The 14,053-nt window shown below is 40.4% G+C and overlaps 1 protein-coding gene across 2 annotated transcripts in view; it reads left to right on the top strand.

Annotated features, from left to right (window-relative positions):
- The first annotated feature begins 486 nt into the window (after positions 1 to 486).
- Fam13a (family with sequence similarity 13 member A) overlaps positions 487 to 14,053 on the top strand; it is an 83,416-nt gene continuing 69,849 nt past the window's right edge. For both annotated transcript variants that reach the window (XM_055612729.1, XM_055612728.1), the window contains exon 1: positions 487 to 653. In XM_055612729.1, coding sequence (XP_055468704.1) covers positions 625 to 653 — 29 coding nt within the window. In that variant the 5' untranslated portion in view covers positions 487 to 624. The remainder of the gene's footprint in view (positions 654 to 14,053) is intronic.

The raw sequence follows: 14,053 nt of genomic DNA, 5'->3' as shown, positions 1-14,053 counted from the left end.
ATTTATTTATTTATTTATTTATTTATTTATTTATTTATTTATTTATTCATTCATTCATTCATTCATTCATTCATTCATTTGTTTATTTATTTATTTTACGAAGACAAGGTTCAGTCTAGGTTTTCCCTTGGGCTACAAAAAACAGCTTCCTTAAGAGGCGCTGTCTGTCCTTGACAATGCATTTTCTTGCTGGCTTTCTTGCACGTTGAGCCTTACAGACTGGCCTCCCCGCAGTTATTGGTTGCTCTTCACAGACTGACAAGCTTGTCTGGAACCTCTCAGAGGAAAGTCTCAGGTTACTGGGGCTTGCTAAGCCCACTGGGGAGTTCGCACAGCAGAGCGGGGTGGGGACAGGAGGAGGAGCGGGAGGAGCAGCAGGGGGAGGAGCAGCCTTTCACACTCCGCTGCTCCTGCTCTGATTGGCTCAGGGTTTCAGCTGCTTCCCTGGAACAAAAGGTCAAAGTGGACTGCAGTGTAAATGTGGAGGCAGCCGATAAATATCCTTGCCTGCAGCTGGAGGTGGAGAGTCAGCGTCAGCTGCAGCAGGTTGTGTGTTCCGCGGGTCCTGCACACGGGGCTTGGCTGGAAGACACGCGGGGATCCCGGGCAGATTTACACACGAGGATGGCTTGTGAAATCATGCCGCTGCGAAGGTAGTGTTCTCTGCTTATGCTGTTTGGTATTTTCCGAGCAGCCCACTTGGCCGATGCTCGGCTGCAAACCTTGTAGTCTGTTCTGCGCTGTGCTCTTTCCTCAGATCAGACAGAAGCATTTAAATAGAACACTGCTCTTTCACTGACACTTTTATGCAGTTGCCTATGATTGGTGGGCTCACTTATATCCGTCTTTTAATGGATGTGTACTTAGATAATACCTCTGCAACTCGAAGCAAAGCCAAGTTTGCATTAGAACTGAATGGGCTTCTCGGTTCTCCAGGCTGTTAGAGAGAGGACTTCAGTGGGCTCAATAGATGGATCTGATTTTCTGCTCTCTAGGCAAGGACTTCCTCTCTTTAGGTATATTACAGTCATGTGAATAAAAGTTGAGGACAATGTTTCTCCGTGAATAATTCTAGGTAGATTTATTGCCCGAATGACGCCGGAAAAACAAATCAAAACAAAAACAAAAAGCCGCTCTGGGAGAGCGACTGAGCACAGAGTTCTGGCCCTATTGCTGGGGACTCATGGGGGGGGGGGGGGTGTCTCTGAGTCCTATAGAAATAGAAAAAGGCAACTGTAAACAGCCCTGCCGGTGAGGAAGCACACTGCTGGTGAAGCAGAGACCTGAGTGCTGTACCCTGTGCTGTTAGTGGAGGCCACCACAGTAATGAGTCCTGTCCCCACAGAAAGTCTGAGCTGCCCAAGGTCACAGTTGATAGTTTAAAAACTTACTTTTGCTAATCAGATGGTCACATTTTAATTGCAAATACTTTATGTACAGTGACTTACAACTTCATTTAAATGTTTCATTTACAGTTTTCTAAGTAAATGAAAATTTCAAAAACCAGACAATGATGACAATTTATTGAAAAAAAAAAGCCTAGACAAAATAAATTTTACTTTAAAAAACACATGTCACGGATATTTTGCTTTGCTTTAACAACAGAAATACGATGAAAAAAAAAATATCGATCAGACTGGCTGTGGTGAGAGCCAGTGTGGTCACTTTTCTTTTACTGTTCTGACATGTCAACTGTAATAGGAACTTGCTGTGGTATTCAGATGTTCTTTCCAGAGAACCAACACTTTAATGCAGAAGGAAATGCTATGTAATGGAATCTATAATTCTAGATCAATTTGGTGGAAAAGTCCACATACTTGAAATGTGCAAGAGAACAAAACTAATGCATACTTTCTGGAGTTCTAACAATGTCTAATTTTAAGATTGGGAACTTTCATCCTTCTAATGATGTCAGTCCTGAAGAGCTCTAAGCAGGTTGTGTTTTAGATAAAAACGCATTGGCCATTACTAAACCCTGTTGTACCTGCTTGGTAACAGAGCAGCTGCTACGAAGTGCAAGAAGAGCACTGAGGTTTTCTGAGAGTTATCTTATATTGTTTGTCACCACAGCGAGCGGACGAATATGTGCATTCAAGAGTGCTGAGTCATGACTTCTGTCTTGCCAGTCACTGTTCACCAGCTCACTGTGCAATCAATACCCACCACTTCCAAGCTGGGGCCTGGGAGTGGGGGGGGGGGGGGTTGATTCCCTGGCAACCCCCACTTCCATTTTATTTCTGATTTTGATTGTAAACTTCTTGAAGGCAATGGCCAGGTGCATGATAAGGCATTCTGCACCGAGATCCATTAGGTGTTCATGCTGACACCTCCATCTCTTGCAGAGGGTTTCTTCAGCTCAGTCCAGCGTCTTCGGCTGTTGTTCTTCATGTTTGTTATAACCATTGCCGATGATCCAATTTTCAATCCACCCAAAGGAGAGGGTTTATAGAACCACGCAGTGTTTCAGAGGTAACCACAGTGCTAGAAACCGAAATGAAATAAGTAGTGAAATAATAGCTTTAAATGACAAGTAAAGAAATCCCTGCCGAATAATGCATTGGAAATACTGGTGTAAATTCTAGTTAATGATTATAGCTTGTAGAAAGCTATTGACAGCTGGTCCGCGTAGTAATCTAACACTATACTGCCTAACGTTGGCACATAGTATATTTAATATCATGGTTTTATGGGAGGTATTCTTTTTCAGTTTGCCTGTTCAAACAAAACTTATAACATTGTTTAATGTTTTCTCTCTGATCAAACGCTACCGCCTACCAGTGATTGTGAGGCAACTGAGACGTAAGTCCTGCAGCCCCACGCTGGTGAGGCTTCCGAAACAGACAGTTGCAGTGCCCTGCGGTAAACTCCGTAATACACAGCGTGATTAGGGTAATCACAGATACACCTAGATGGATCCACTTCACCCTGTGTTTTATTCAACCTCATCTACGTGTCGGATGTTATTAGAGGGTACACATGTCTCCCTAACTTATAATTTTCATAGATGACTTTTTAGCCTTCCTTCGCCTACTGTGCAAAGGTGTAGAAGCTATTTTGATACTATAATCTATAATTGGGGTGAGAATACACACAAAGATAAAAAGTAAGAATAATTGAAAACACCTTAGCCTTCTTTCCAGTCTTCTGTAGTCTGTGGGGTTTGCAGCGTGGGCTTGAGTCAGAGGCATGCATCAGCTTCACTGAGAGCTTTGTGGAGCCTGGGTGCTGAATTTTTGTCCCTTTGTAACGTGCTCATTTGTAATCAGTTCATTTCAAATTACTTAAATTAAAAATGGAATCTTATTAAATGCAATTGTCTCATATTTTTATTTTTTTAAAGATTTTATTTATTTATTTATTTATTTATTTATTTATTTATTTATTTAAATTGTGTCGGGGGAAGAGGCATGTGTGTGACTTTGGAGGTCAGAAAAGGGCATCGGATGCCCTGGAGCTGGAGCTACGGGTGATTATGAGCTGATAGCTGAACTCCAATCCTCTGCAACCTCTCTCCTAGTTACTTTTAAAAATCCTAAATTGTTTACATAATTCTTACAGTTCATGATAAAACAGTATACTTTATGGTCTTTCCCTATCTGAAACAGGTCTCTGAAATAAGGGGAGAAATCAGAGCGAAGAACTATGTTAAGAATCGAAAAGAAAGACTTTTTTACCTTGGGTGATGAATGAGGCTGCATTTTATCAGATCCCAGGTCAGCTGACAGCTCAGCTCTTTGTGTGACTGGCACTCTATTGGTGTTGTTTTCCCTGGAACATGTGACTTTGCAGATCCGGATCTATACAGAGATATTAACCCAGAGAGACCAAACAAGCCAAGACATAAAGGCTTTGTCTTAGGCAGTGACAAAAATCAGCTTTCAGAGAACTACTCTGATTTGTTAGGTTTGCTCTCCAACATCCCCTAACTCAGCTTATCTCCCTCCACAAAGGATCGTGTGGAAGACTATGAGCGCTAGTGATTAACTTAGCTTCCTCTTCTAAGTATGCTGGCATCTTCATCCTTGGGTAAAGATTCAGTGAGTGTCTGTGTTTATTTACTAAGTGAGAGCGATGTTGGTGATGTCTGTACAAGCCTCTTTTTCATTTCATCCAGAAAATTGTAATAGCTAATGTACTGGAGTATTAGTTTTGTGATGGTGAAGCAGGCAATAACTCCAAAAGTCAGTGGGTTTCAAAGAAGACTTAAAGCAACACATTTGACTAGCAGGTACTAATGATTCAACATCTAAACTTTTGCTGAAACTTCCTATCAGTGGAATTTATCTGGCTCATAAATGTTGGTTTTAAGACTATCCTTCAGCAAGCACATCACCAATTGACAATGGGATGACATCTGAGTTCACCTGTGAAAACCTAGGTCACCTAGCTCCTGAGCCTGTGTGGTGTTGGAGAGCCCCCTGCTGCTCGTGGAGGTGATGCCTAACTGGTTGGCTGGTATTACTCACCCCGATGCCTGCCAGCAGAGGTGAAAGCTACCTTACTTCAGACCTGTGTGGGTTATTCATGTGACTTTATTCTTTATAAATAATTTAGGCTGTATTTGATAGTGACAAACCTGAAAGAAAAAAAGATCCTTGTGGATTCTCACAGTATGATGCCTTCCTTACCTGTAGAGAAGAAATGTTTGCCAAGTACTCTCGTAAAGAAGGTAATTTGGCCAGGATTAGTGATATATGCCTTTAATCCCAGCATTTAGGAGGTAAAGGCAGGAGGGTCTCTTTGTATGTAACCTGGTCTACATAGTGAGCTCCAGAGATAATAGTGAGATCTTTTGACCTTTCAAAACAAAAACAAAACAGAAAAACAAAAAATAAAAAACAAACAAACAAAACCCTAAAGAAAGAAAATTTTGTTTCAAGGCCTATTGAGAAGATGGAGGTATCCAGCATTTAGGGCTTGTAGCTTACAAGTAGGAGCACCTGAGCTAGAAACCTTAGCTTTTGTGTTAAAAACCGGGCATGGTTGTGTGTACATATAACCCAGCACTGGGTGACAAAGACAGGCAAATTCTGAGAATCCAACGGTCAGCCAGCTTAGCTGAAAGACAACCAACCCAGAGGATCGACGGCAACATTGTCTCAAAACAGTAAGACAGAGGCTCTGTTTCTGATGACACCTCCTCTGTCACCTCACTCTGACTTATGCACGCACACGCTCACACTCAGCTTCTCTGTGTGTGTCTATCTCTCTATCTCTTTTTGTCTCTCTGTCTCTTTGTCTTACAAACACACACACAAGCACACACACAAATAACATCAAACTAGATTCCTTGGAACACAAAAACTTTTTACCTATTTCATTCCTGTGCACATGTATTTGCATGTGACAATGAGAATCAACTGCCAAAGAAATAGTCTGTGTTATACGGAAATTTCTTAATGAACTATTTATTCTTCCCTTAAGAAGAACTAGAAAAAAAATTTAAAGGGAATAAAATTAACTTTCAGTCAGGTTTATTGCTGTGCCACTTGCATATTACATTTTACCCATTGGAAGCATGTGATTAATAGCTTTCAGAATATTCGCAGATTTGTGCATCAAATATAGACATTTTCATAACCTAGACAGGGATCCACTGTTTAACTTTGAGCCTTATGCCCTTGCTAGGTGTCCTCTCACATACTTTCTGTTTCTGCGAATCTTTCTTCTTTGGACTTATAAGCGAACTGCTGTGGTTACATCACATGCAACATCTTTTTACTGACTTCTTTCCTTTTTATGATGTTTTCAAACTTCATTGACACTGTGGTAGGTACCAGTTCTTAGTTCCTTTTTATGGTTGAATAATATTCTGGTTTGTGGACCTATTGATAGTCCGTTCCTTAGTTCATGGACCTTTCCTACTTTTTTTTTCTTAATGCTTAAATACTTATTTTTTATTTGGCAGTTTCATTTATTTGTATAATGAATTTTACTCATGTGCAGAAGTAGCTTTGGAGAATTCTGAAAATATTGTTTCTACTTTAAAGCCAACAGGATCCTTAGGGGTTGTCTAAATCTCTTTCATTTTCCATGTGGCTAAACTCAAACTCCTAGAAACAAAATAGTTGCCTAGTCAAGAACATAAAAACATACAAAAGCACTACTCAGATATCTAAATTAAAACCATTTATATAAGAAGTCGATGATCATGGTTTGTGTGTGGGAGGGGTTAACAGCAGAGTTAAGGGGGGAAATGTTACCCAAAAGAGAAAAGCCCACTAGGCAATAAAGGGTAGTGACCTGCTCATCTCATCCCCAGAAGCATAGAGGTCTGTGATACAGACGTTCACTCTACTAGAGCCTGAAAGCAACACTGTGGCCAGAGAAGATCCCCTGTGTCAGGCATGAGGGAAGTGCTCACCAAACACTTGAACTGAAGACCATCCACAATATTAGTGGAAACATCAGGACGCTGTTCTCCACATAATTGCAACCAGTTTCCATTGCAAATGACAGAGATATTTTTAGACCAAAATATTGCAAGTAATGAATTCAGCTAATTGTTATATACATGCATGGTACAAAGGAAAAACAGTTGGGAGGTTGCCTCTATTATAATCTGATATTTTACCTAAGAATTAAGGAAGCTGTTTTTAGCTCATTTCCTATAATTATTATAACTGATAATTTTGGAAAAACAAAAAAATTGAAGTTTTTCTACTTGGTTGTGTGTTAATATGGTGAAGACATCTTCGAAATAACTAATTGGGTTGTGGTGGTACTTAGATTCTTTCATTCCTAGTACAGGAACGCTGTTTTATATGCAGGGGAAGTTCTTCGTCATCAACCCCGGGAATCAGCGACAGACCAGGAAACTCTTAGGAACTGTTTTACATTCAGGCTTCATTCATTCTCCTCAATAGACACACCAAAACAGGATTCCTAATTCCAAATTGTGTGAAGTGTTTTCAGATAGGGTACACTGGAGGAGATTACAGCCTTTGTTTTATGCATAAAAATGGCAAATGAACTTTATTGGGACAAAGTATATATCCACACACTTTAAAAGTTCCAAGTGACTCTCTCTTGAGCTATATGAGGGGTTTATTTTGGTTTTTTTGTTTGTTTGTTTGTTTTTGTTTTTTTGGTACAGAATTGCCTTGTATGCCTTGAAATTTAATATTCCTTCCATATCCCACATTGTTACCTTGAGATTGTACTCTAAAACCAGTTTGGTTTCCTTCATCAACTACAGATTTATAATTATTATTGCTAAACCAGCTAATACTGGATCCTAGGAACACAGCCCACCATTTCTCAGCATATTTTAAAATTAGGGGGGAGCTGGAGAGATGGCTCAGAGGTTAAGAGCACTGGCTGCTCTTCCAGAGGTCCTGAGTTCAATTCCCAGCAACCACATGGTGGCTCAAGCCATCTATAATGAGATCCGGTGCCCTTTTCTGGCATGCAGGTATACATGCAGACAGCATTGTATACATAATAAATAAAATAAAATCTTTTTTTTAAAAACTTGAGGTACATTATAACCTCACACAAATATTCCCAAAGCCAAGTTGGTTTAGTCTCAGCTTGAGAATGATGTGTTAGTGGGGACAGTGGGCCTGATAAACTGTAGCTAAAAACAAAGAAGCCTAAGAGACTGTTTTTTAACTTGGAGTAGCAGTGTAATTTAATAGAAGTAAAGACTGGAGGGGTTAGGGTTAGCAGAACAAAAGCCCCTAAGGGATGGATGGGTTTGGGAAAAACAGCAAATAGAAATAAAAAAATAAAACTTGACTTTGCCAAGAACTAACATGAAGGCCTGGATAGATTTGCTCAAATCACATCAGATGAATGGAGCTAAAAGCACAGGACAAATGGCTTTGCAAAGGCAGTCAACAATATGCAGATATAAAAGTGTGTTACAGCACTGTCAAGTTGACAATAAGCCTTAAGACAAATTAGAAAACGATCTCTAGCCAGAGCACAGCACTCACACCCTACACACTGCAGCCTGCTAACACACTGTGGTGTTATTAAAAAAAATAAGTGACTTTTATTGACTTTCATCTCCTTCACGTAACAATTCAGGTTCCCCTCTCCCTTTGGTGTCTGGTATCACCGTCCCAGGTCACTGCTGTTTACAGTGCTCAGTGTTCCCATCACAGCACTATATTACTTCTCCCAGCCTTCGAAGCCCTTGGAATTCAGTGTGGTTTACCGCACAAATCTTATCTGACAGACTGTGAGATTTGTGCTGCAGAGACCAAAGGTTAGAGCCAGACTGCAATGACACACAGCTTCCGGGGTTTCACTGCTAATTAACCTTCCTTGTATGTGTTTATCGCATTTGATTGCTAATACTTTCCTCTGAGGATGCCGAAAGAGTAGAGACAATGTGTGTAACTCTTAGCACAAAAGCCTGGCCCATGGTGCGCTCTCAGTCAGCAGTAGTTGCATAGTTGCCTATCCCTGTCTGTGAATTCTGTGAGGGTTACCATTTTGACTTAGCAGGCTGCACATTCTGGCGCTTGCCAGCGGTTCTAGCAAATAGTGGACACTTGGGAAGTCTTTCAAAATGAGCATTGTGCAGGCCAGTTCTGAGCCCATACTCATTCCCCTGTGATGCTCACTACCCGAATCCCAGTACAGAATCCCAGTAGTGGGTCGAATTACCTGGGCAATCCTCCCAGGAGGGCAGGGGTTGGGGATGACAGTGAGAGGATGATTGTCAGGGCCTTCTGCATATCTGTCATCATCTCCAAAACTCCTACATGTTGATTTTATCATTTGGGAGATGATATACCTATTAAAACTCTGTTAGCAAACCTTGAACTTTTGTACTAATAGTGAATGTTGAAAGAAGTTAGTTAGTCTTTCCTTCTTCCCTCTGAAGATATCTACCTATTATTTTGTTTCAGTGACTAAAGTTGAATATATTTTAATTTAATGACTAATGGTCTAAAAATATTTTCCCATCAACTAAGCTCAGCTGTTCCAAAGAAAGCTGCTCCTGGGTTTTGCACTCTAAATTACTGCCTTGGTGAGGGTTGGGGGGTGTTCTGTTGGTATTACAGAATCACTTCCCCGTAGCAGGCCTCAGTGGCACATTAGCTGTGTTGAAAATAAGTTTGAAATAAACCAAGAATTTCTTTAAGTTCCAAACAACCTTTGGATTTTCAGTAAAGTGAAATAGTTTTCTTTTCTTGTTCTCAAGCCAAAACAAACATTGGCAAGGCCATATTCAAACACTGCCTTGCCTGAACATACCCTCTTCTGGGTTTTCCACACACCACCAAGTAGTGTTTACACTACAGGTGTAATGACAGAACTCCCACCTCTAATTGTGCAGTTAGAGAAAAAGACATCATTTTCTTTTCCTTAAGTAAGGGTGGAAGAAAACCAGACTATAGTTGCAATCCCATGAACTTTTGAATAGAAAAGAATAAGATAATTTAAAGTAATCAGCACACAGATTCCTGCAAATGTTCTGTCTAATTTGCTCTCACAAATGATCAACAGTGTACATCTTTTAAAAACATTTAACTAAGGCATGGTATAAACACTTGACAAACTCCTGATGCTGTTTCTATACAGCAGCATTATACAAGGCACCTCTGTGCTGGGGCACAGAGATAAAGACACACCCCATGGTTGAGCCAAGCTTGAGCACTGACTTGTGCCACTGTGCCTATGCTCAGCAGTGTCATATAGCTGTGAGCAGTCTCTGAAAACTAAAGAAGCGGGTCCCTTCCAGGGTCCTGGCAAAGCCTTCCCAGATTTGATGGCCCTTAAGATAGGACTCAAAGTATTTACCAAAGAGAGAGAGGTGTGGCATGGGAAGGAGGAACCATGTGTGCAAAAGGGAGACGGTTACAAAGTCCTGTGAGAGAAATCCTGGTACAGAAGCATGGAGGGCTGAGGTGGGAGGGACTTAATGTGCCAGGTTTCAGCTTTAGGATGCAGTGGGGGAAGCAGGAAGGGCTGAGGGTGAATTGGCATGGACAGCAGGGACTGAGTATAGCCACTATAAAAGAGTGCTGCAGTGAAAAGGCAGGATGCAAGAGACGTGGAGAGGCTTTCAGAGGGAGAATGCATGAAGTTTGATGACTAAACAAAGATAGGGGAAAGGAATAAACTGTAAAAAGAACATTTGGCTTGTTAATGAGATCTAAATTCTGTAGCAAGAGTATGAGTCTCTTTTGTGCTGTGGCTTTTAAAATCTTAGCGCAGGAGCCTGGGAGAAAATAACAGCGTCAAAAGTTAGTGATTGACTGTCCACCAACGGGAAGGAGAGACACAAAGGAAGTGGAAAAGGAACTTTTATCTCCTTACTCCTGCGTAAGAATTCCACCCCCTTTCTGTCACATGCAGCTGCCCGGACCCTGCTCAAGTCAGACTTGAGCTGTTAATCAGACAACCAAAGCTGAACAGATTGCATCACGGAACTGGAATAGAATAAGAGATTCTTGGTTCCTTATAGAAGTAATAAACAGTTCCTTGATTTTTTTTTTTTTCCAGAGTGGTGAGGTTGCAGGGATGTGCCCTCACACCTGGGTTTATGCAAGTCTGACCAGAGCTTTGTACATAGGCAAACCCTCTACCACTAAGCCACATTTCCAGCCTGATTAAAGAAGACAGTATAGAATGTTGAGGTCATCGAGTAAGAAGGGCCTCCCTCACAGGATCCTGAGTTATGGTTGTAACAGTCTTGCCTGCAGTCCAGGAAGACTACAAAGAGACCTGGAGACATCCTGTCAGTTACCATGGCATTCCTGAACTATGCTATTATGTCCACCACTAGGCATATCTGGACCAGTTTTTCATGCTTTTCTTCCCCCTACATACACAGTCAGTCAACAAATGCTGTTTTGTGTTTTTTGGCTCAGGACAGTTCTGGCTGAGGGACTGACAAGGAAGGTGACAAGAAGATAGCAGATTTTTTTAATATATTTTTTCTATTATATTGAAAAAAATTTTAAAGCCATAAAACTTGGACAGTCTTTTGTCTCTCCCTTTTGCTGGACAGATAACACCATTCAGTGTTGGTTATGCTCTCCATTGTTTGCATTTTTTCTTTGGTCAGAGAGAGCCATTTCTTTTTGATCGATGGTAATTCATATTTCTATGGGCTGTGCATTACATTCTTAGTAACAAACACAGGAAGCAAATTATAAAGCTGCTTCTTGGGCTTATAAAAAAGAATTGTAAATAGCTCCTCAAATTACAGCCACAAACATTTAGCTACAAACTGAGTGAAAATTTTGCATTCATTTTCCAAAAGTCAGAGGGATTTGTGTGCTTTTGTGTTGTTTGTTTTCTGTTCCTGAAAGAGGGCAACCTCAAAACTTAAACAGCAGAACAACACAGGGCGCCTCACCGTCCGGTTGTCATGGCCTGCGGTCTGTTCCCAAATGTGGACAAACTGAGGCCACTCAAGTAAGGACAGCACTTCATGACAAGATAGAGCAGGAGCTAGCATCATTTCCTTCCCCCCTCTCAAAGAAAACTCCCCTGAGCAGCACTTTGTGCAATGGGGAGCCTCAGGGAAAACCTGAGTTCCCGAAAGATCCCCTTATCATTCTGCTTTCACTTGTGTCTCATTTCCCTTTTTTGTCTCTTTTTTCTTTTTTAAGTCCTTGCAAATGGTTTTCTTCATTTCTAGGTAGAGTGTAACTCAATTCTTTACCTGTCTTTCTATATTTTCAGTATCCAAGAAATTCGTTAAAAAAATCTCCCATTTTAACTTCTTGAAACTTCATTTAAAGAGTAAAGATGAATATGTAAATCATGTTAATTTTTTGGTAATTAGCCGCTTTAAGGGATTAGAAAGTAGAATAAATTGGATTGTTTGTGAGAACATTCAATGTTCAAAAACATTGAATGGAATAGCCATTTGAAGTTTTATCTGAATACCCTATTCTGGGAATTCTCCCAACAGTGTTTGGGTTTTGTTTTATTTGTTTGTTCGTTTGTTTGACACATAAAACAAACCATGCTTTTTCTGTTTCTAGTTAGCTGGCTGTCTAGTGATCTGCATAGGCATTACAGTCTGTGGTTCCAAAGTTCATGGAGCAATTCTGCAATCATTTATGTATATGATTTGTCAATGAATCTGCTAAAACCCCAATATCTAAGTTATTGCCTCTTCAGTTGCAACTTCTTAGATGTGGGCTCTCTGGGTCTGTGCTAAACATTTTCCCACAAGCAGTTGTTTTAAGAGACTCTATACCTCATAGCTAAGGGAGGACATTAAGCATCTCCTTGTGTTATACCAATAGGAAAACAAACAAACAAACAACAACAACAACAAAAAAAACAAACCCAAAGAGTCCCAAACTGTTACTGTTTGTGACTGGCACAGGCTCACAGCACTGCTCTCTTCTTCATCCACAGTGCGGTATGTACACACTTGTTCTTAAAACTGAAAAGTGAATCAGAATTCTAAGTTTAGAATTGAGGCAAAGGATTATACTTAATTTAGAACTTAAGTCACTTGGTTTTTGGAAATGACTAAGACTGTCAGAAAATGAACATCATTTATCTAAGTAGTTTGGGGCCAAGGACAAAAGTGTATTATTTTGACAAGTGTATAAAAACGATGATCTTTACGAATGTTCCCCATCCTGAAATGTAAATTTTGTAAAACCGTTTATTTTCTCTGTGCTGGTAAAAAGAACTGTCCTTGGTAATTTTTGACTTGGCTTGTCTTCCAAAATCAGGGGAGCTAATTATTCTTCAAAGTTAATTGATTTAAATCAGTGCTTTAGTTATTTCAATTGCATGCCTTTGTCAAAAGTCATATCACTATGCCCCAGGCAAGACTACTTCTAGAAAAGAAAAGGAAGAAATACGTCCATTATTTAACCAGCTTGATCTATTTACTCTTTCTTTCTTTCCACATTTTTTCTATACATGGGTTGCATCCTGATGTATAGTAATTATCCATTAAATGTGATATAAAATCTTTTTCATTTTTATTTAAATTTCTCTGCTTTCTTTTCCTTTTTTTTAAAACACTTAAGACTGATTAAAATGATGGAGTTGTAATCTGTAGCTTCTGATCCTGTGCCTCATTGGTGAACCTACTTTGTGTCGACACAGCCTGAAAAGATGTTTATGTAGGATCCTAACCTGTGCAACAAGATGCAGTCTTGGACTGACCAGGTGGCCGACACCTTTAATCCCAGTGCTAGGCGACATTCAAATACCTGAGACGCATCCCTGGCACGTGACATACTATTTTGATGAATTGAAATCAGTTAGAAGCCAATAAACAGCCAAGACAGCGCTGGGAAAAAAAAATAAATTGTGCATACCACTGGCCACATTAGTGATGTGGAAATACTGGGGTGTCTTTGAGAACAACAGGGCCTTTCTCAAAGGTCAGGATCCCAGAAAGTAGAATGGCCACCAGAGTGGTCCCAAGCCAGTGGCTTTCAAATTCTTGCCTAGCAAACTTAAAGAGTGAACTTTGAGAACCACAGAGGGTAAGTTTTAGGGACAAATTTGTTGTAGATTCATAGCAGGCACTTAAGAAAAAGTGAACACAGAGCTTCTGTATAACAGGAAGGGTGTCTACAGGTGGGCTACCATCAAGCTCCTAGCTCTGGGCACCTTTTAAAAGAGCTTATGGTAGACACTGGGCTGAACCATAGGGAGAGAATGAGCTAGACAGTTCAAGTGACCCAGCCATGAGGTGTGGAGATTCTGCCCCATTTCAGTCACATTTTCACATACAGCTTCCAGACAAGGGAAAAAGACAACAAGGAACCAGGAACTAGTATCCCCAGCCCACACCAAGAACATTTTCTGCACTGCTCTTTGGGGTCTCTGCCCTACCTGACCAGTTTCTATCTCCTCGTCTCATCATTGCATGGATGAGTCATGTCCTCACTTTGGGCCTGCTTTTCTGGATAAGTGAGAGCAAGGGCCAAGTATAGAGGGAGTCTCTATGAGGCAATAAGTAATTTATTCCATTTGTACTGGACACATGAACAAGAAAGAAAGAAAGAAAGAAAGAAAGAAAGAAAGAAAGAAAGAAAGAAAGAAAGAAAGAAAGAAAGGAAGGAAGGAAGGAAGGAAGGAAGGAAGGAAGGAAGGAAGGAAG

Source organism: Psammomys obesus, unplaced genomic scaffold, assembly GCF_907164565.1.
Source record: "Psammomys obesus unplaced genomic scaffold, mPsaObe1.curated_primary_1811, whole genome shotgun sequence".
NCBI lineage: Eukaryota > Metazoa > Chordata > Mammalia > Rodentia > Muridae > Psammomys > Psammomys obesus.
The sequence above is the reverse complement of the archived record's forward strand: the minus strand, read 5'-3'. Positions and strand labels throughout refer to the sequence as shown.